Genomic DNA, 23,416 nt, shown 5'->3' with positions numbered 1-23,416 from the left:
GCTACCTCTGTTATCTCTGTGTTTGTTTATTTGTAGGTTGAAGTCTTTGTCAATGAAATTCCAGCTAAATGTTCAGGCAACTGTGGGTTTACATGGGAACCCACAACTACTCCTCAAATCCGGGCCATAAACCCTTCCCAAGGTAATCTCTTGCTTTCAAATTTGGAGTGTAGGGTGGAAGACAATTAGCAAAAATGTAAACTCTGATAGTGGTTTTTAATTTCTAAATAAGGTAAGCAGACAGTTCTACATAGTGAAAAAAATGTATCAAATCAGAAAGCTATGGAAAGATCATTAATTTTCTTTGGGAAAAATATCAGTGTTTACATTGGACTCACTAGTATTCTACTTTTCCCATTTCACCAAGTTAAAATCAATACCTAAGATTTCTGATATTGAGGCAGTTTTGTTGAACTCTACCACCTAGGGTTTTAACTGGAATCTTTCATCATATGAGACCACTTCTCCTAGGAGATATAATACTAAAAGGTCAGTAACAGGACAGCTGCTGTTTAGTAAAAGAAAATAATTAGGCCCCAGGTTTGAGGATAAGAGAAAGAAAAATTATTGTCAAGAACTCAGTCTAGAGGGACGCATCATGAAACACTTTCATGGTATGTGATTGCTTTTAAAAAGTATTACACTTTATGTCTGAACTCCAAGGGTTGAATGACTAAGATTGTAATGACTAAGAATTACTAAGGATTGTAAGGGATGGCTTTTTTTCAGACAGAAAGATAAGCTCAGATACTGTAATCACTTATTTAGTATTAATGGCTAGTAGGAAAACTCACCCTTTCAGCAAGCAAAAAAACACCCATTGAAATCTTTAAAATATCACATTATGTTGAAAGAATATATTCTGAAGAATATATAGTATTTTATCATAGTATTATAATTGTTGTAATACTGTTCATAATACTTTCTAATGTAATTATTATACTAATACCTTTTTATAGTATTATATATAAATTCATGTTATCCCAAAGTTAGTATCACTACTGTAAAACCTTCAGAACTCTCAAGAATAAAGATTTCATGAACTTTAATTTGGTTTTAGTCCTTTGATATTCTTGTTTTTGAATCCATCCTTGTATTTTGTAATGGATTTCCACTTTTAAATTCCACTTTGGTATTCTTGTTTTTGAATACATCTTTGTATTTTGTAATGGACTTCCACTTTTAGGGCTTCCCTGGTGGCTCAGAGGTTAAAGCGTCTGCCCGCAATGCGGGAGACCTGGGTTCTATCCTTGGGTTGGGAAGATCCCCTGGAGAAGGAAATGGCAACCCACTCCAGTATTCTTGCCTGGAGAATCCCATGGACAGAGGAGTCTGGTGGGCTACAGTCCACAGGGTCACAAAGAGTCGGACACGACTGAGCGACTTCACTTTCACTTTCCACTTTTAATTCTTGAAAATAATATTTCTTACTCAGTTAACGTGAAGTACCTTTTGCCACACTCTAAATGTAAAAGTAATAAAAAAAAAGTAAGTATAATAATGCTATTAAAAACATCCATTTTCTCCTCAATGAAAATTTAACAGCTGTTAACACTTGTCATATTTATTTCTAACCATCAGAAAGAAAATATTATAGGAGCAGTTATAGTTGTCTCTAAGCACTATGCTCAGTGCAAGTGCCCTACCACCTTCCCCAGAGGCAAGCACAATAATTAATTTTGTCTGTATTCATCCATGCCATTTTAATTACCCTTTGTGTATAACACAGACATGGTAATTTTTCCAGTTTTTTAAGTTTATGAGCTATTTCTATTGTGAGCTATTGTATATATCACTTCCACCTTACTTTTGTCATTCAGCATTTGTTTTGAGAAATATATGGTTTTATGTATATGTAATTAATCAGTTTAAAATACTTCATAGATAAACCAGTTTATTTGTTCCTCTATTGATGGACATTGAGACTGTTTACAAGTGTTTTTGTTTTTGCCCATGACTGTATTGAACTTTCTTATGCAAATCTGCTGTAACATACATGCTAGAATTTCTTTAGGATTTGCATCCTACATATGGATTACTAGGCATATGTGTATTCACTTCATTAGATGACCAAATTGCTCCCCTAACTGACTGTACCTCCAGTGGGTATGAGAGCATCATATTATCTACACCCTTACCAACAGTTAATAACATGAGTTTTCTAATTTTGGTCAATTTGATGAGTGTAAGAAGTTATCTCATCATTGTTTTTATGTTGTCTATTCCCTAGTTAGTAATGCACAGGAACATCTTCAATGTTTCTTGGACATTTAGATTATTTCTTCTTCTGCAAATTGCTTGTTAACATCTTTTATCCATTTACCAGATTGTCTTTTTCCTATCAACTTGCACTGTGTATTATATATTATGTTTGTCAATTCTTTGCACATGTTTTTCCTAGTGTATCACTTACGATTTGTTTTAGTATCTTGCTCATGGAAACATTTAATTTGTGTATGTTTTCCTTTATGGGTAACCATGGCTTTTTGTGTCTTACCAAATCCATCTCTACATAAAAGTCTTTAAGATATTTGACTATGTATTTTTCTAAAATGTTGAAGTTTTGATTTTTCATTCTTAGCTGTTTAAATCCATGTTAAATCTATGTTGTGTGTGATGCTATATAAGTTAGGGTGACCATTTCATTAATCGATCAAACCTGGATACCTTAAGAGTCAATGGAGAACATTCAGTATAAGATCCTGGGCCAGAGAGTATAAGCCTGGAATAGCCCAGGCACTTCAGGATTGGTGTCACTCCAGCTTAAGTAATCATATCCTGTTTCAAATGGAAAGTGTCCACTACATTACTTGCACAGTTTATTCTTTTTTCATGAGTTTGTGATGGCAGTTCTGTCACAGTCTAAGTTACCATATGGAGATGTCTGTTTACTTTCTTTGTCATAAGAATAATTTTCCTTTACTTACCTCATTCCATTCCTCAGATAATTCTTGCCACTAATCTCTATCAACACACAAATTCCAAACACGAAGCAATGTGCAGTAATAAAATGGGAAAAAAAATACCATTGCTAAATAAATGTCTTTTTTCTTTGTTTGCTTAAAGGCTTATTATTTATATATTTTAGAAGGTAGAGTCATTTTCCTCTAAAATGTCTGATTTTAAGCAACAGATTCTATGTTTTGTCATTTTAATATTGTCATTTATATTTATCATTTTCAGGGTCCTATGAAGAAAGCACAATTCTAACCATCTCGGGTTCAGGATTTTCTCCTAGTTCATCTGTCTCAGTCTCAGTTGGGCCAGCAGGTTGCTCTCTTCTTTCTCTGAGTGGTAGGTTCTTTTAAAATGACCATTTTTGAGTCTAATTGTTTTTCTATAAGAGAAAATGGAATCAAAGAGCAGTGTTACAATAATGATTTGCCTATAGAGTTCCTTTGTGGTCATGAAATTGGGAAACTCCTCTAGATAAATACTTTATCTTTTTAATCTTTAGTTATAACCACAGACTAATTCTTGTTCTGTTTTGTAGTACCTCTATCCGTAACAGATGATTTTTGTTCTTTTTCCCCTCAAATCTTTCCTTCTTTGCTATGTCTCTGGAACACAAAAACACATAGATTGCTGCTCTGATATTCCGCAATCCCCTCTGCTCATGCTTTGAAAATGTCACATTAGTCATAGCAAGAGGCCATAGCCATCTTCCTGGACTTATAGTCCAAAAGAACCTCTACCCATTAATATAAAAGTTAAATATCATTGATACTTTCTATTCATGGAAATGAGGAGCATAACTATTTATTTACCTAAAAATTCTCTTTCATAATCCTAGTTATTTTCCCTAATTTTAGTAAGTTTAGATTATATAAGTAAATTCATCTTCTGTATCATTTACGTCTTTTTTTTTTTGTACCACATGGCACAGGGGATCTTAGTTCTCTGACTAGGTATCGAACCTGTGCCTCCTGCCTTAGAAGCACAGAGTCTTAACCACTGGAACACCAGGGAAATTCCTTATTTAAATTGTTTTAAATTTGCATCTTCTATGGATTCTTGAGATCTAATATCCAATATTATTATATGGTATATAATAATAACAATGATGGTGATGACATGCACTGTACTATAAATACAAATATACTGTTCTAAATGAAGAATTGGTTTTTTAACTTAGTTTTTAATCACTTTTCTTGTTGAAACCTAGTATTTTACTCAGTTTGTGACATAAACAATGTATTGGACCAAAATCTTTAAATTATTGATATAAATTACCTTATATATTAGGATTTAAAATTGTTATTATAGTAACTTTTTTTGCCACAGTAGTACTCAGGAGCAAATTGTTTATTCTGCCCTCATTATTATTTTACCTTACTCTTTTTCTGGGAGGGTCTGATCCATAGCATTAGGTAGATTGTAAAGGTTTTCCTCCCATTAATACATGAGTAATTTTCCTTAGATATGTTTCTTTGGAATATAAAAATGAAGGCCACTTTTATATTTGCAAACATAAATTTTCAGTAATTTTATACAACAAAAACATTTCTTGACCATTTTCTTCTTCTTTTATCACAAGAAAATGAGATCAAATGCCAGATTCTGAACGGAAGTGCTGGACGTTTCCCAGTTGCTGTGTCCATTGCTGGTACTGGACTAGCACAGAATGCAGAGGAGAAGGGATTCCACTTCATTTATCAGAGCCAGATCTCACACATCTGGCCTGCTTCTGGAAGCCTCGCAGGTAACAGTTAATTGTTCCAAACAATTAGAACTATTTCTAGAACAGGGTGAAGGGAGAGGACTCCAAACCTTCCTCGTACAGAACAAAGGAGACACCTCCTTCGGAAGGCACGGTGATTCCCTGGATGACTAATTCTTTTGTTTCTTATGAAGCACAAGTCAGGGTGACTGCTTCTACTACGTCTTAGGTTATTGAATTAATATCATCAATTATTACATGTTTCTATAACAAGCTCATTAATTATGTCAAGATAAGATTTATTAGTTATTATTCTGCTTACCAACTGCTCCATTTGTAATCACAGTCTCAGTGGAGCTACTTGACCAAGAAAAAGTTCCAGGAATAAATCGGGGAAAGGGAGGCTGATGCAGAAGATGAAAGAAAATAATGCATTTTTCCAGTCTTGCTTTCTTTCTTTTGCGTTTTGTTTGCTTGTTTGTTTGATCATGCTTAGTTTTGGATTTTGTGCTTTGGTCTTGATTTTTTGGGTGTGTTCTGTGTTTATATTTTAAGTTATTTTTATTTTGTTGGGGTTTTTAATTTACTTAAAAGTAATTCACTCTCATTTCCCACTAGTTGAATAAATACAAATAGCATAGAATGAAGAAGACACTATGGAAAATAGCAGTTGCTGCTAGTAATGTCCAGAAGCAAATGTTAGTTGCAAATCTGTGTTATTTTATTCAGTCACCTAGCCCAGCCCCTTTACAATTCCAGACTCTGGAGCTCAGGCTATGTGGTCCCTGATCTACTTGCCAACCCATCTCTTGGATGATTAGACAGTTCTTGAATGATGAGTTAGATTACGCCAAAGTGTCTTTTTGTTATTGTTAATCTATTGTGTTTTTGTTGTTACTTGATTTTGTGTTTTTACTACTGAAGGTGGTACTCTTCTGACTGTATCTGGATTTGGCTTTCATGAATATTCAAAGGTATTAGTCGGAAATGAAACCTGCAATGTAATTGAAGGGGATTTGAATAAAATAACCTGCAGAACACCCAAAGTAAGGCATCCAGTTTTGGTTATTTTTTTCTAACTCTGAAATTGTGCGAATTAAGGAGCATCTCAGTAGAGGGTGAAACAAATGCCTTATTTACCTAATGAGTGCAGAGGTTCATTATGCTCTTTAACAATTCTTCAACATTTTTCTGCCAAGATCCAAATACAAAATATTATCTCCACAATCTTAACATCATTGAGGAAGAGAGGCACATACACTAATGTTAAATAGTGTGTTTCATGTGAAATAATAGAAGTAAACACACAAGTGAAGGTAAAATACAGTGGGGAGAGGATGTCAGGAAGAGTTTCATGAGCAGGTTCGTGTCTTGTCAGAAGTGGAAGGATGATGAATGGGAGTTGACCAGGAAAATCCAAGGATGAAAAAATATACCAGTAATAAATAGTATAAAAAATTCAGGGAAGCAACTCTAGACATTTTGGGTTTTTTAAAGGAATATATAAATACATTAAATGTGTTAAAGTTTCAGTTTGTTGAGAAAACACACAAAATGTGAGTTTTCCCATGGAATTTTACATTTTAGGACCACTCATTGTTCCTCTATTTTTAAAAATAGTGTTTAAATTTAAACCAAAACTGTTTTACTTACTGTGTGCAGAAGGATGATGAATTAAGACACTAATCTCTAAGGCTATAGGCAATCAAGTGTATATATTACTATGTAGTTGATATGAGAAGTGAAGTTTGCTTAGTTGTGTCCGACGCTTTGTGACCCCATGAACTGTAGCCTGCCAGGCTCCTTTGTCCATAGAATTCTCCAGGCCAGAATATTGGAGTGGGTAGCCATTACCTTCTCCAGGGGATCTTCAAAACCCAGGGATCGAACCCAGGTCTCCCACATTGCAAGCAGATTCTTTACCATCTGAGCCACCAGGGAAGCCCAAGAATACTGGAGTGGATAGCCTATCCCTTCTCCAGGGGATCTTCCCGACCTCAGAGTCAAACAGGGATCTCTTTCATTGCAGATCTCTTTCATTTCTTTACCAGCTGAACTATCAGGGAAGCCCCGAATTTGAGCATGCATTGGACTGAATGATGGAGATAAGAATTTGGGGGATATAGCAAATTAAAACTTCATTTAAATTATGTCATTCAGTTAAACACTGAGTGGGCACTAAGTAAATACTAGATGCTGGGAAAACTGTTTTTCCTAATTGGGAATTGTGTGCTGTATTGGTGAAAGTATCTATTTTTCTTAGGTTTCAGTCTTGGATTCTGGAACCATGTCAACAAAAGATATAATAATGTCTTTTGTCCATGAAGAGGAATAAATATTTCATTCAAGCCTATTTTAAGAGCAAAAGACTCAAAACTTTTAGAATCATATGCTTTATTAATTAGAGAATCACTTGTCCAAAACATGGAAGAACCCTGGGGAATCCAGTAATGTAGATGTGTTTGAATTGATCATAAGCACCCACAAAACCACTATATCATATACCTTTATCTAAGAATTTAAACATATAACCTACATTTGATACAATAACTTTCCTCCTTTGACATCACAACTTTCAGAGTATCTGGTAATTACTCTGATTCATGACTTTGGGGAAAAAAATCTTTAAAGGTTTATTTTGAGAGATTCTTTTTGCTTTTAGCCATGGAATTTCTGTATCTTAACATTTAGTATTTTCTAATTGTTTTATTTTTCCCTCTTGTTTCAGAGAATTGAGGGTACAGTTGATATTTCAGTTATTACCAGTGGAGTTCAAGCCACAGCAAAAAATGCTTATAGTTATAGTTGTTTACAGACTCCAGTTATAACCGATTTTAGTCCAAAAGTACGGATAATATTGGGTAAGGAATTCTTCAACAAAATTAGTCTTTTGATATATATGTGTGTATATCCAGTGCATTGGACAATATATGTATTTGTCTGATGCAATGAACATGAACTTGGGCAAACTTCGGGAGATGGTGAGTGACAGAGGCCTGGCGTGCTGCAGTCTATGCGATCACAAATAGTTGGACATGACTGGGTGACTGAACAGAACAGAACAGAATACATATATAATAATATATGTATGTGTGCCATTTCTGGACAGGCTTTTGAAGCAGTTTCTCCTGCAGTTATGTTTCTTGAAGCAAAACCTGTCACAGGTTTTCTTTTTTAACCATGAACTGGTCTGTTTATTTAGAACATATGCAATAAGAAAAATTTAAATTAAAAAAAATTCTTTGCCATTTTCTTTTCCCTGTTAAATAATTGAACATGAATTTTATCTCCCTCTGGCAGCTATCAATTATTTCACTGATTTTCTTTTACTTCTGAAAGTGTTCAGATCAGTTCAGTTCAGTCACTCTGTCATGTCTGACTCTTTGCCACCCCATGAATCACAGCACACCAGGCCTCCCTGTCCATCACCAACTCCCGGAGTTCACTCAAACTCATGTGCATCGAGTCGGTGATGCCATCCAGCCATCTCATCCTCTGTAGTTTCCTTCTCCTCCTGTCCCCAATGCCTCCCAGCATCAGAGTCTTTTCCAATGAGTCAACTCTTTGTATGAGGTGGCCAAAGTATTGGAGTTTCAGCTTTAGCATCAGTCCTTCCAATAAACACCCAGGACTGATCTCCTTTAGAATGGACTGGTTGGATCTCCTTGCAGTCCAAGGGACTCTCAAGAGTCTTCTCCAACACCACAGTTCAAAAGTATCAATTCTTTGGTGCTCAGCTTTCTTCACAGTCCAACTCTCACATCCATACATGACCACTGGAAAAACCGTAGCCTTGAGTAGACGGACCTTTGTTGGCAAAGTAATGTCTCTGCTTTTGAATATGCTATCTAGGTTGGTCATAACTTTCCTTCCAAGGAGTAAGCGTCTTTTAATTTCATGGCTGCAGTCACCATCTGCAGTGATTTTTGGAGCCCCCCAAAATAAAATCTGACACTGTTTCCACTGTTTCCCCATCTATTTCCCATGAAGTGATGGGACCAGATGCCATGATCTTAGTTTTCTGAATGTTGAGCTTTAAGCCAACTTTTTCACTCTCCACTTTCACTTTCATCAAGAGGCTTTTTAGTTTCTCTTCACTTTATGCCATAAGGGTGGTGTCATCAGCATATCTGAGGTTATTGACATTTCTCCCGGCAATCTTGTTTCTAGCTTGTGCTTCTTGCAGCCAGCGTTTCTCATGATGTACTCTGCATATAAGTTAAATAAGCAGGGTGACAATATACAGCCTTGACGTACTCCTTTCCTATTTGGAACCAGTCTGTTGTTCCATGTCCAGTTCTAACTACTGCTTCCTGACCTGCATATAGGTTTCTCAAGAGGCAGGTCAGGTGGTGTGGTATTCCCATCTCTTGAAGAATTTTCCACAGTTTATTGTGATCCACACAGTCAAAGTGTTAGGATGTCCTAAATCCAATGAAAGATAAGAGATGAGTTGGTTTACTTAATATTCAAATATTGCGCTAAATAATACATGGGCTCTTTTTGTAAAATTTTCTTTCCTTTTAAAATAATAGGAGAAGTTAATTTAATGATTAAGGGTTATAACTTTGGAAATGAACTGACACAAAACATGGAGGTCTACGTTGGAGGGAAATCCTGCCAGGTCCTTCACCGGAACTTCACAGATATTAGATGCCTTTTGCCCAAGTTGTCTCCTGGAAAACATGATATCTGTGTCGAAGTCAGAAACTGGGGTTTTGCATCAACAAGGTATGGTAATTAGATATTCAATTATTTTCTCTTAAATGAACCATGTCCTAAGTAGAGTTAAGCAATATGACCCCATGTAAGGCTCCTTGAAATAGCTGTTAATTTTTCTTTTGCAGAGACAAGTTAAGTGCTTCTATACAGTATATTTTGGAAGTGACCAACATGTTTCCACAGAAAGGCTCCTTATATGGTGGAACTGAAATCACTATAATGGGTTTTGGATTCAGCACGATCCCAACTGAGAACACTGTGCTTTTAGGTAATAATTTCATCCTCACAGGAGGGCTGTTATCATATTTCTCATCTTAAAGGTTGCGCTCTGGGTGCCGAGTTATTACACAAATACTCTCAGTCATGGAAGCTTCATATTTTCTATTAATGTATAAAAGGTTAAGTGTATTTGGTTAGCTGGTATAAAAGAAACTAACTGTTTTTGATTTTGATAGTTTGTTATTGTTGTTCAGTCGCTCAGTTGTGTCCGACTCTTTGCAACCCCATGGATTGCAGCACTCCAGGCTTCACTGTCCCTCATCATCTCCAGTAAATAGTCTGAATATTTAATGTGTATCAAACACTTTAAATGAGAGGTCTCTGTTCTAAAAGTAATCAGTACTCAAACATAATTACTATCAGAAAAAAGTACCAAAGATCCTACTGTGTAATTGGAGCTTTTTAGGGCTTTGACTATCTATTACTTATGCTTCATCTCTGTATTTCTCAAAAACTATTTGAGAAAACGTATTTTCCCCCATCTTTATTCTTTCCAGGGTCCTTCCCTTGCAATGTGACATCATCATCACAAACTGTCATAAAATGTGTTCTACATTCAACAGGGAATGTATTTAGGATTACCAACAATGGGGAAGATTCAGGTATAAGATGGCCTTTATATGTTGTAAATAATGGAGGCGTGTTACCTTGGAATTAGATTTTTACTTATAATACTTCAGAGTATTCAGAGCATAAGTATTGTTATCTCTTTGTATAATTTGTTTATAGTTTGTGTAGAATTTATCCATTTGACATAGGGGGCCACGTGTAGTATGAATCAGTGGTAGACTTGAGTCTAAGAAGGCTAGGTTTAAAATTTCCAAGTTCAGGAATTGCCATTTGGTTTTATTGCCATTCAGAACCTTCTGAATTACTATAGTTTGTTTCCCATTGTGGGTTTCTAAATAAATATCCAAATTGAAATTATGTAGAATTTTGCATGCCTCAATGCCTGAGAAAATTTTTGAGTTTAAAGAATTGATCATAGCTTTAAAAAATAGCCCCATGTGATATTTCTGAACAATTTTGTTTATTAACTCTGATTTTTTGCAGATTGTCTGCAAAAAAGACTCTGATTGTCTCTTAGTCATCAGTTTTGAAGTTGTGTGATTTATCTTTTCCTTAGCTTCACATTATCTCACTTTCCATTATTTCTGTTTATTTTTATTATGTGTTTGAGTTAGACACATAAAAATTTTATAATGTTAACTGAAATTTTTTCACTCGTGGCTGTATAAAAAGGCAATATTTTAAAAGATAGTTATTAAGAATTTTTCCTACTTTTCCTTTTTTCTTCAAAAAAAATATGACTTAATTGCTCCCAGTACATGGATTAGGTTATGCCTGGTCACCATCAGTCTTAAATGTGTCTGTGGGAGACACAGTGACATGGCTTTGGCAAGCACATCCATATCTCAGGGGAATAGGATACAGCGTTTTCTCTGTCTCCAGTCCTGGAAGTGTAATTTATGATGGCAAAGGATTTACCAACGGAAGAGAAAAATCTGCATCAGGTATGTTTCCACTTTGCTGCATTTTGCATCATGTTTCTTTTTCCAAAATATAATAAAAAGAAATTTGTTTAGATTTAAAATATTTTTGCATAAATAATATATACAAATACAGGATATGGTTTAGTTGACATTTTATTGTTATCACAAAATACTTCAAATTTATAAAATATTCTTAATGAATGCCTGCAAGGCATTTTGTACATCAGAGTTGAGTTTTGATATCAGATATATCTCTTTTCATTCTGAAATAATCAACCAGAAAAGTATATTGAAACAAGCAAAATACAAAGATAACTGAAGTATGTGTTTTAATGATACCAACCTGGTAGCAAGTAATGAATTTCTGTTGATTGAAATCAGCTCTAAAATCAGTCTTCCAGGACAGCTTAGTGTACAATGTGCCTTTTAGACTTCCCATTTTGTTCTTCATGTGTAGCAGCTTGAACTTCTTATTCATGAACTATTTTTCATTGCCTGTTGAGTTTTTCTGTAGGAGTCAGTAAGTTATGCCAGATATCACATGTTTTTTTCTAGAAAAATTAATGCTGGAGCTTGCCTTTATGGAATAGAATTTCATTATACAGGACAGCTCTTTTATAGCCATTTTATGGTCTTTTGATAGTCATTTCCTTACTACTTCTGTTGAAATATCATATTCTTGAAAACCTGTCGTCTGTATGTGAGTTTGAAGGATCATTTCAAATTTATTTTCAAAGATGCATTAATTTCTTATATTTATTATGTACAATCTCATTTTATGGCAGGTTCATTTTCTTACCAGTTTACTTCACCTGGAATCCATTATTATAGCAGCGGGTATGTTGATGAGGCTCACTCCATTTTTCTCCAAGGAGTCATTAACGTTTTCCCAGCTGAAACCAGTCACATTCCCCTGCACCTGTTTGTGGGGGGCACTGAAGCCACATATGCTCAGGGTAAGAAGGTTAAAGGTGGAAACCCTGTCACTTCTGTTAAAGATGGAAACCCAGGGGGTATGCAGTCTTTCTGAAGTAGGAGGCAGATGACTGGCTCTGACTGTCTCTAACTAGCTGCATGACCTTGAATGGGTCCGGACTGCTCTGAGGCTAGCATTTATTCTATAAAATGAGGATCCTGTTAATACCGTCCTGCCAGTCTGCAGAATCCTCATGTGCCTCAAATAAGATGTAATGTGAAAGAGTTCTGATACTCTGTGAGTGTCTGAAAATATATTAAAATGTGAGATCATGTTATTATTTTATTTTCCCCATAGGATCTGGCCTTAGAGAAATTGAAAAATTAATCTTATATTCACTCTTAACTATATCATCTTTGTCCAGGTCTTTTAACTTTGCAGTGCCTGGGGCTCCTCTTGTCGTTTGAAAAATAAAAAGGATTTACCAGAATATAAACCACCATCATCAAAATAGAGTAATGTAGCCTGAAAACAGTTCTTGTTTTAGAATTTTTTCCATGACTTACAAACAGTTCTTTTGTTTAAAGGCAAACCCGTGAGTTTGCACTTGGGAAGCTCTGTGGCAGGCTGCCAAGCAAGAGAACCCCTGTGTGCCCTGAACAGTACCAGGGTTGAAAATTCAGAGAGATTGCTCTTTGAGCTTTCAAGTTGTCTTTCCCCGTCTATAAGCCACATTACTCCATCCGTCGGAACACTAAATGAATTGATAACAATTACTGGACGTGGCTTCAGTAATCTCACATGTGCTAATAAGGTAAGACTATGAAGATCTTCTTTTTACTTCTGTATATGCATACAAGGAAGATGTTTCATCCGTAACCTCATAGTTTAATTTGTAGCAGCTCAAAATTACGATATAATTCATATACCATACAATGCATTTATTTAATGTGCAAAATTCAGAAACTTTTAGTATATTCACAGAGTTGTGTATCCATTACTGTGGTCAATTTTAGAATGTTTTCATTACTCCCTGGTGACTTCCCTGGTGGCTCAGACAGTAAAGCGTCTGTCTGCAATGCGGACGAGCCGGGTTTGAACCCTGGGTTGGAGAAGGAAATGGCAATCCACTCCAGCACTATTGCCTGGAAAATCCCATGGACAGAGGAGCCTGGTAGGCTACAGTCCATGGGGTCGCAAAGAGTAGGACACGACTGAGCAACTTCACTTTCACTTTCATTACTCCAAATAGGAACCCCGTGACCCTTAGATATTATCCGCAACCCCTCCATACCTCTGGCCCTCCCTAGACAACCATGAATCCTTCTGTCTCTGTGGATTAGCCTCTTGTGAATATTCTTATAAATAGAATCTTAGAATATGTGGTCATTTGTGAGTAGCTCTATTCACTAAGCATAGCGTTTTCAAGGTTCATCCATGATGTACCATGTAGCAGTACTTCATTTCTTTTTCAGCTGAATAATATTCCATTGCATAAGGTATACAGTTTATTTATCCACCCATTTGCTCATGGATATTTGGGTTCTTTTCACCTTTTTGGCTATTATCAATAATGTAGCTACAAATATTTGTGTATGATCATAGTTTAGGTTTTTTAAAAATATTTATTTTTTTATTTGGCTGCTCTGAGTCTTAGTTGTGGCATGTGGAATCTAGTTTCCCAACCAGGGATCGAACCCAGGCCCCCTGCAGTGGGAGCCTGGAGTTCCAGCCACTGGACCACCAGGGAAGTCCTCATAGTTTAGTTTTAAGGTCAATCCAAAATATACCTTAATCAGTCTCCCAAATTAATTTTATGAATAAAAAGTTTTCACATGATCGATTTTTCAAATTTAGTCATTGCTAATGCAAAATCTAAGTTCATGCTAGAGTAATGTATTGACTTGTTCATCTGTTCACTTTACTTTCAGGTTAACATTGGTAGCTATCCCTGTGTTGTAGAAGAAAGTAGTAACAATTCCATTGTGTGTCGTATTGACCCTCAAAACTCAATGGATGTTGGCATCAGGGAAATTGTCTCAGTAACTGTCTACAACCTGGGCACTGCCATCAACACACTGTCCAGTGAACTTGATAGGCGGTTTGTACTTTTGCCAAACATCGACATGATATTACCAAATGCAGGGTCAACTACAGGAATGACCAAAGTGACCATAAAAGGCTCTGGATTTGCAGTTTCTTCTGCTGGTGCACAAGTCCTGATGGGTCATTTTCCATGTAAAGTTCTGTCAGTGAATTATACAGCCATTGAATGTGAAACATCTCCTGCACCCCAACAGCTTGTGAAAGTAAATCTCCTAATCCACGGGGTGCCTGCTCAGTGTCAGGGGAACTGCAGCTTTTCCTACCTAGAAAGCATCGCTGTGTTTGTAACAAGAATCTTCCCAAACTCTATCCAAGGATCTGAAAAAGTTCTTATTGAAGGGGAAGGTTTTGGCACTGTCTTGGAGGACATTTCTGTTTTCATTGGAAACCAACAGTTCAGAGCAATCGATGTTAATGAAAATAACATCACTGTTCTCATGACTCCCCTTCCGGCTGGACTTCATTCTCTTAGTGTGGTGGTGGGAACAAAAGGCTTGGCTCTGGGAAACTTGACTGTCAGCAGCCCCGCAGTAGCATCTGTCACCCCGACTTCTGGAAGCATTGGGGGTGGAACGACTCTGATGGTCACAGGAAATGGCTTCTCTCCAGGCAACACCACAGTCACTGTTGGGGATGAACCTTGTCAAATTCTTTCTGTCAATTCCAGTGACATCCACTGCCATACCCCGGCAGGGACGGCTGGAAGGGTCAGGGTGAAGATCTCTGTGAATGCAGTCGCTTACCCGCCTCTGTCATTTATGTATGCCTTGGAAGATACTCCGCTTCTCAAAGGAATTGTCCCAAGTACAGGTACTCCAAGACCTGCCTTTTGGGTGTCTTGATATAATATGATCAGTAATATTTGTTAGCATAGAATTGAAATAATGTTTACAAATGATTATTAGGATTGTTTTTAGACAATACCTCTTAATCAATACGTCGGATTTGAGTTCTGTATAGTCTCTGTTTTGTGATTATTTTTTGTATATTCTTGGGCTTCCCTGGTGGCTCAGATGGTAAAGAATCTTCCTGGAATGTGGGAGACCTGGGTTCGATCTCCAGGTCTGGAAGATCCCCTGGAGGAGGGCATGGCAACCCACTCCAGTATTTTTGTCTGGAGAATCCCCATGGATAGAGGAACCTGTGGGGTCACACAGAATCATACACAACTGAGCAACTAAGCACAGCATGTAGTGTCTATTTTGTGATTATTTTTGTACATTCTTGAGATCATAATTGTAGTGAAATTCCCACTTCTATTTTAAAACAAAATCCCCATGAACTTAAACTAATTTTGAAATGAGGAAGAAATAGCTGGATATCGATGGATAAAATTGCTCATTAGTTTGTGTCATTGGTGTTGATATGGCACAGAAAATACCTGTTAAAATTCATAAGTAGTCGTTCTTTTGTTTCCATGAAACTTCAGTTGATTATTAACACAACAAAATTCTTCTTAAGGGAGTAATTGGCCCATTCAGATGGAAAAAATATTATAAAACAATATTTACTTAATTATTTGGAGTGAGTTGTTTTTCTAAGCTAAGAATCGATGGAGTGACTTCTTGATCCTTTGTCACTGTGCTGTGCTGTTTCTGATCATCTTCAAGCTGTTGGAATGCTTATGATCCATGTAATGAATTCTGGAGAGGCAGCTATAGTCTCGTGGCTGAGAACATGGCCTAGATACCTGGGTTCACATCTTCTCTGTTCTACTTTTCAGTGGTGAAACTTTGGATACGTTTCTTAAAATATCAGATTCCTTATACATGCAGATACCTTTCTCATAAGGTTATAGAAGTTCATTCATATAATGCAACTTAAAAGTTCCTTTAATAAAGAACTTATTAAATGTTGGGCTTTTAAAAAAGTCTTTGTTAGTTTATAGTGTCATGGGTAAGATATATTCTCTGCTTTCAAGAAGCTTGCTATTGAAATTTTTTGTTAGACATCAAGTTTTCTCATTTAGAATTTTAAAAAGTAAATATTAGCAATAACAATGGCATCAGTTCAGTTCAGTCGCTCAGTCACGTCTGACTACTTTGCAACCCCATGAATCACAGCATGCCAGGCCTCCCTGTCCATCTCCCCCATATATTTGTAATCATTGCAAATGAAACTAGATATTGACATATGCTCCTTATTTCCATGAACCATTTCTGTCTCATCTCACTTTGAATGTATTTTTGAAAGCAGCATATCTGAAGATAGAAGAGACTTGTAGACAAGTGAGAACTGAGCTATTTTATTTACTGAAGAGACACAAGGTACAGATCGTTCTTAGAACAATGCTTCCATTTGAAAAGTGCAAATACTAGACAAGATTAAAACTTTAAGACCTTAAAGCATTTTAAAATCTTATATCCTAAAACTATTCTCAACATGAAAGATCTCATTAATATCTATGGTCTTTAAAATGCCAACTTACATTTCAGTGATGCTTACTATGGTCAATTACATGGTTATTTTTACTATCACTAGTTGAATTAAAAACCAACTACTACTTGGTGATTCTGCATTTGTAACAAGTTATGTTGATTAATATCTATTCACTTATTGTTTAGGTATATAAGTATGTGTTTGGATGACCTGTGAAAAATTCCGTATGTGTAATGCCCTCAATGCTTTTTGTCAAAAGAAGGAAGAAAGGAAACAGAAGGATTGAAATACTTTATTCCAGTTTCATTTTTTCAAGGCATTAACATCAACATTCATCTATGTCTTTAATTCCTTCTTTCTGTGTTGATTATCGTACACCTAATTATTTATATATCATGATTTGTTTATCAAGTCATGTATATTGAAAATATCTGAGTGAAGAAGAAATAGTTCATTCCTCAGAAAGGTTGCAAATATCAAGAAAGTACCAAAAGTTTTACAAAATAAGTTTCATCCCTGAAATATACTCTAACCCACCACCCACTGCTCAGGCATTCATTTCATCTTCCAGGCATTCGTCCTTCCTTCCTAACTCTAGATCTTGTCTATTTTATTCTCTCTTTTCCATTAACCTGAATTACGAGTAACTTATAACTTCCATCTGTAGAATGGACAGATGCACTGGAAAATAATAAACATTGTTATAAATATCTTACAGTTAAGATACCAAAAACTGCAATGAGATTATAGCCAAAATGTGTATGACATGTATTGTTTACATTAACATTAGTTTTAAAATACTAGATATAATTTTGTTTATGTAGGTGAATAGGTATATCTTTAAATGCATATCTAAGTATTAGAGTTTAGGTATGTATATGTATAGGATAGATAATGGACTGCCTTTCTTTTTAAGGTCCTCCTGAAACTGAAATTCGGATCACTGGATCTAATTTTGGTACTGACATCTTGGAAATTTCGGTGATGATAAGTGACACGCAGTGTAATGTGACCATGGTCAGTGATACTGTATTGCAGTGCATTGTTGGAGATCATGCTGGTGGCACTTTTCCTGTCATGATGCATCATAAAACAAAAGGCTTTGCCATGTCTGCAGTTGTATTTAAGTACCCACTTACTATTGACAGTATTCATCCAAGCCAAGGTAAGCATGAATGTGCCAGAGCCTAGAAATATTTCACATTGTTTCAGTAAACACTTATTTAGAAAGAAACATATGCTTCCAACCCTGCTAAAATATATAGTTCCTGTAGCACATTAAAATATTTTTGTTTATGCACCAAGAAGCATGCAAAGGTATCCATAGTTTCAAAATATTTGTTTAATGCTTATATTTCTCTTCATGCTGTAGAATATATTTAAATTTTAATACTATTGAAAATGTCCAGATTGTGTGTGGAAATGTTTTAAAAAAAATGTTTAAATATCACTGACATATAATTATGTCTACATAAATAAATATCTTTTTCTGTTTGAAAATTATTTTAGTGGTTAAAAACCTTAAGAAATTATAACCAATGTACTTTTAACTAAAATAGGAATTTTACATTTGCATTTTGACTATTCAAATTCTTTGTGACATTTCTATTAAATAAAATTTAAATTCCTAGAAGTAGTTTAAATAAATGACTAAATGTGACATTTACTCAGTGAGGGGTTTAAAACACTACAATCAAAAGAGATTCTGCTGCAATAATATCAAAATTTTCAGTTCTAAGAATCTTTTCATTTAATGAAATTAGCTTCCATTTCAGGTATTAAATATATGTACAGATGAGGTTTTCTTTTCATTAACTTTGTCTTTCCTTCTTACATCTCTTCACTAGGGAGCTTCGGTGGTGGTCAAACCATGACTGTGACAGGCACTGGGTTTAATCCACAAAATTCAGTTGTGTTAGTGTGTGGCTCAAAATGTGCAGTCAACAAACTGAAATCTAATCGCACAACATTATTATGTGACATTCCACCAAGTAATGGTAAGTAGTCCCTTGGAGGAGAGCATGGCAACGCACTCCAGTATTCTTGCCTGGAGAATCCCATGGACAGAGGAGCCTGGCAGGCTACAGTCCATAGGGTCGCACAGAGTCAGACATGACTGAGCTTAGCACGCACGAACAGTCAGAAAAAGAATGGCAGTCTTTGAGAACTGTTTCGTTTTATAGAGATCAATCTGAGTTTCTTTTTTATCAAGGTTTAGTGTTCATTAGGGCAACTGAATCAACTTTATGGATTTCCTGATTTTCAGCAGTTTCTTCAGAATTTTCCTTTCTACCCTTGTGTATTTCCAAGATTCATGACATCTGAGTTAAACTGAATTGTTTGTAACAAATTGCAGTTTTTTGGTTTATTACATAAGGAGCATACCAAATGGAAAACAAGTTTTTAGTACCTATTGGAGTATTAACTTTTCCTTAAAGTTAGGACAGTGTATATGGTACAGTATGCTATATATATGGTGTGTGTATATATATATATATATATATAGTATACTGGTTATGAAGGAAGTGAATTCTGATAACTCATTGCCAAGATGCCAACCCAGGCTGTGTTTCTGAGCAAGTTATTCAACCTCTCCATGCCTTGGTTCCCTCCTCTGTAAAAGGAAAATAATTAGCCTACTTATTGTGAGGCTTGATAAGCCAATGTGTGTAAAGTGGATAAAATGATATCCAAAACATGATCTGTGACTTGCTGTCACTATTACTCTTATTTATTTTTTAAATTTTTAATTATTTGTTTACTTTTGGCTGCACTGGGCCTTCGTTGCTTTTTGCACAGGCGTTCGCTAGTTGGGGCCAGCAGGGGCTGCTCTTCCTTGCGACGTGCAGGCTTCTCATTGCGGTGGCTTCTCTTGCTGTGAGCACAGGCTGTAGGAGCACACGGGCTCAGTAGCTGTGGTCCATGGGTTTAGTTTTCCTGCAGCGTGTGGAGTCTTCCCAGACCAGGGCCCCAACCCATGTCTCCTGCATTGACAAGTGGATTATTAACCAGTGGAGCACCAGGGAAGTCCACTCTTACTTAGTTTTATTTAATGGTTAAAAGCCCGCCCTTTAAGGAGCCCCTGAATTCATTCTACCATTGTCATCTCAGCTAAGTGACTCAACTCCTTTCTGCTTCAATTTGTCCAGCTATTGAAAGGAGATAATATTAACCCTAATTCGATGGGTTATTGTGGAGTTTAAATATCGGGTATCTTAAGTACACAATAAACTTTAATTATCTAGCAAAATTTAAGAAGAACCAAAGAGAATAATATAGATGAATAAGGGATATGGTTTATATATAAACATTTTTTTAAAGCATTAACAAAATTTGATGAAGCTTTTCTAAACATTTTTGCTTCTTCTGATTTCTTAAAGAATATTTAGGAAAATGTAACATTTTGTGACTGGGCTTGTTTATCATTTTAACATCAGAGTTGGTATTCTGATTGTTTTTTTTTTTTTTTTAATGCAGCAATGCTATCAAGACCTGTCAAGATTTGTTTGCCTTAACACGAGCTCTGCTTCTTTTTTCAACATTTTTGGATTGCATTTCTGTAGTTTTTCTGTCTCTCACCTTGCTTTTAACTGCCACTCCTTGCCATTGTCAGCGCACCTGCTGTGAGTGGTTCTTTGTTCCTTCCTCTCTAATTTGCAGTGTTGAATCCTCTAAGACTGGAAAACTGAACAGGCAGGTTTGTAGAATCATCTATAGTAAGAGGCTCTGAGGAAGGACCTAAGGGTTTTCCCTCTGGTGAGAACGTGCATTTATTTTGTGAGGTTTTTGACTAATGCTAGACATTCTTATTAACTCACATATAGCCAGTGAAAGTGACTTTGGGTAAGGAAGGTGTTATTGAAAATATTTGGGGGTTTTGGACATGAGTAAGGGCCTGATGGCAGAACTGAACTCAGTTTGATGTCCTCCTATCACAGGGAGGGGACCCGAGCAAGCCTGTGAAGTGAGTGTGGTCAACGGGAATGATTCCTCTCAGTCCACGGCTCCTTTTACATACAACATGTCAATGACGCCGTTCATCACGGAAATAGCTCCCAAGAGAGGCAGTACAGCAGGGGGCACCAGACTTACAGTCTTGGGATCAGGCTTCAGGTACTGTCTTCACATTACACGTACAGGAGTGCGTCTTTCCAGACTCAAGCCATTACACCTGCTTTCTCATGTGCCAGGACAGTGTTTAAATATAGTCAAATAATGTGTACCCGGAGAAGGAAATGGCAACCCACTGCAGTATTCTTCCCTGAAATCCCATGGACAGAGGAGCCTGGAGGCCACAGTCCATGGAGTTGCAAAATAGTCAGACACGATTTCGTGACTAAACAACAACAACAATGTGTGCCTGGGTTTCCCAGGTGGCGCAGCAGTAAAGAATCCACCTGCCACTGCAGGAGCTGCAAGAGACATGGGTTTGATCCCTGGGTTGGAATGAGAAGGAAATGGAAACTCCAGCCTGGCGGGCTATGGTCCATGGGGTAGCAAAGAGTCAGACACGACTGAGCAACTGAGCACTTGAAATGTGTGCCCATCTGCTGAAAAGCCACACTACTGTTTACTGACTGCACACTCTGTGTCACAAACCTTTCTACTCCATAGAATCTTCCTGGCTTACCTTCTTAGATATTTTAAATCCCATTTTATAGTTAGAAAACTAAAATTAAAGAAGATACTGATTTTCCCCATATCCTAGTAACATCACAAGTATAAATCACTTTCCTGTTATGCTTTCCGCCAAATCTCATTTGCAACCATCATCTGCTTCATTGGTTGAATGAAACATCTCTTCAAGCACCAGATCCATTTCATTGTAACTATTTAGATTCCTTCTTCCTAAACAAGTTCCATTATTTTGGCTCAAACTTATGTACTGCACTACCATCATCCTTCAAGTAGTTAAGGCTGACTTCAAAACCCCAGATCATTGAAATCATAGCAGGCAAAGCTAATTCCTCACATACTTATAACTACATTGGACTTGGATTTTTACACAGTGGTTAAGTCCCAAAGTCTATGAATATGGCAAAAATGTCAGCTAGACAAAATGATCACAATAAAGTCTCTTATTGAAGTGCCATTTTGGAGAAGAATGTAGAATCTCTCAGTAGTTTGAACCGAAGCATTTTTTTCTCCAGTGCTGCAGAACTTGCTAGTTTATATAGTTTTATTTCCCAACCTCTTAATCTCTTTGTTTACTTTTTTCTCAACAAATATTTTAAAGTTTTACTGCTCAAAAAAGTGTCAGTCTGCACTTTGATAGCTCATGGGGTAAGATCATTATTTTTACAATAATACAAATAATAGGGTGGTCAGTGTGACCTAGAAATTTGAGAAAAACATCAACGTTTTGTTTTCCTCCTTTTTACTTTACAGTGAAAATGTAGAGGATGTTCTCGTTACCGTAGCTGAAGCCACGTGTGATGTTGAGTATTCCAACGAGACCTGTGTCATCTGCATGACAAATGCCCACTCTCCTTCAGGGTGGGCTCCAGTCCATGTCAGCATCAGAAGCACCGGCCTGGCCAAACGGGTAACAGTGCTGTGGCATAGAGTAGTCTCGGCAGTAGAAAAACTAGCCTTATGGGAAGTGAAGTCACTAGTAATGGACTTTTTACTTTGTTAATTTCTCCAAAAAATAACTGAGATGTGACTATAAAACATTTAAAGTAGGTTTTTTTTTACTTATTACTAAAATGTTTATAATTTCAGACTTCTGATTATTCTGGGTTGCAGGTAATTGGTAATAGATTTTTTAAGTTTTTTATTATTGTGAAATGAATCAACTGGCAGCTCTAATGTATTTAAAGTAGGTTATACTTTATTGTTAATGAAGATGTTTGTTGTCAGATTTCTTCATTTTGAGAAATTAAATGATGAAATCTCTAAATTAAATTTTTAAAGTCTCTTATGTTATGTTACAGGCTAATGCTGACTTCCTGTATGTGGACACTTGGTCCTCCAACTCCTCATGGGGAGGAAAATCTCCCCCAGAGGAAGGCTCCCTAGTTGTTATTACAAAAGGACAGATAATTTTGCTGGATCAAAATACCCCTATCCTGAAAATGTTGCTTATTCAAGGTAAATTTTTGAAAATCTGTTTCTAAGACTCTGCCTATGAAATGGTTCTGTGAGATTAATTTAATCAAGATTCATGATTATGAACATCCACAGTTATATCATGTTTCAAATTCAGAGTGTAGTGCTAAATTTATTAAATTGAGTGTTATTATCCATTTGTGGTTATAAAATTATTTACTGTGTTGCCACCAGAATGTTTTTAATAAAATAGAATAGAAAATATCAGAGTGTACCACATTCATATGGGTAAGCGTGTTTTTTTAAAGTTAAATATTTCTTAAACTTTTGTTTCAATAACTGTGTGTGTTTGTGTGTGTATATGTGTAAGTGAATCCACATGGAGTGAATTAAACAGTAAAATAGTATTTCCTATTTAGAAAAACTAGTATAGTGGGTCCTGGGGATTGTAAAAACCACGGAGATGTGTTAAATTCTATACTAAATGACCCCCTCTTGCTCCTCTTGGATGTCAGATTGGGGTTTAACCTTTGCCTGTGAACCTGCCTTTCAACTGTTACCCAAAATTCTCTCTGCTTCTTAATATTCTATTTTTAATACAGAAAATTAAATAACCAGAACTGGTACAACTATGTGTAAAAGAGAGAATAATTGGCAAGAATAAAACACTTGGAGCTTTAATATATAAAGCTTTGCCATAATGGTCTTAGCTAATCAAAGACCTTTGCTTTTTGTTTTTGTTTCAAATCCTGATATAATAGCAGCATTTCACTTCTTTGAAGTTAATAATTATTGAACATTTGAACAAGT

The 23,416-nt window shown here is 36.1% G+C and overlaps 1 protein-coding gene across 1 annotated transcript in view; it reads left to right on the top strand.

Annotated features, from left to right (window-relative positions):
* Window positions 1-23,416, top strand: part of PKHD1L1 (PKHD1 like 1) — a 179,809-nt gene that overhangs the window by 67,905 nt on the left and 88,488 nt on the right. The window contains 17 exon segments of the mRNA XM_059874459.1: window positions 37-142; window positions 3,184-3,294; window positions 4,538-4,702; window positions 5,585-5,706; window positions 7,389-7,521; window positions 9,196-9,391; window positions 9,508-9,650; window positions 10,159-10,263; window positions 10,987-11,175; window positions 11,940-12,110; window positions 12,658-12,884; window positions 14,002-14,986; window positions 17,472-17,720; window positions 18,403-18,552; window positions 20,494-20,668; window positions 21,944-22,100; window positions 22,492-22,648. Of these exon segments, the coding sequence (XP_059730442.1) occupies window positions 37-142; window positions 3,184-3,294; window positions 4,538-4,702; window positions 5,585-5,706; window positions 7,389-7,521; window positions 9,196-9,391; window positions 9,508-9,650; window positions 10,159-10,263; window positions 10,987-11,175; window positions 11,940-12,110; window positions 12,658-12,884; window positions 14,002-14,986; window positions 17,472-17,720; window positions 18,403-18,552; window positions 20,494-20,668; window positions 21,944-22,100; window positions 22,492-22,648 (3,541 nt within the window).

This window comes from Bos taurus, chromosome 14 (genome assembly GCF_002263795.3).
Source record: "Bos taurus isolate L1 Dominette 01449 registration number 42190680 breed Hereford chromosome 14, ARS-UCD2.0, whole genome shotgun sequence".
Classification (NCBI taxonomy): Eukaryota; Metazoa; Chordata; class Mammalia; order Artiodactyla; family Bovidae; genus Bos; species Bos taurus.
Note: the sequence above shows the minus strand (reverse complement) of the source record. Positions and strands in the feature narration are given on the sequence as shown.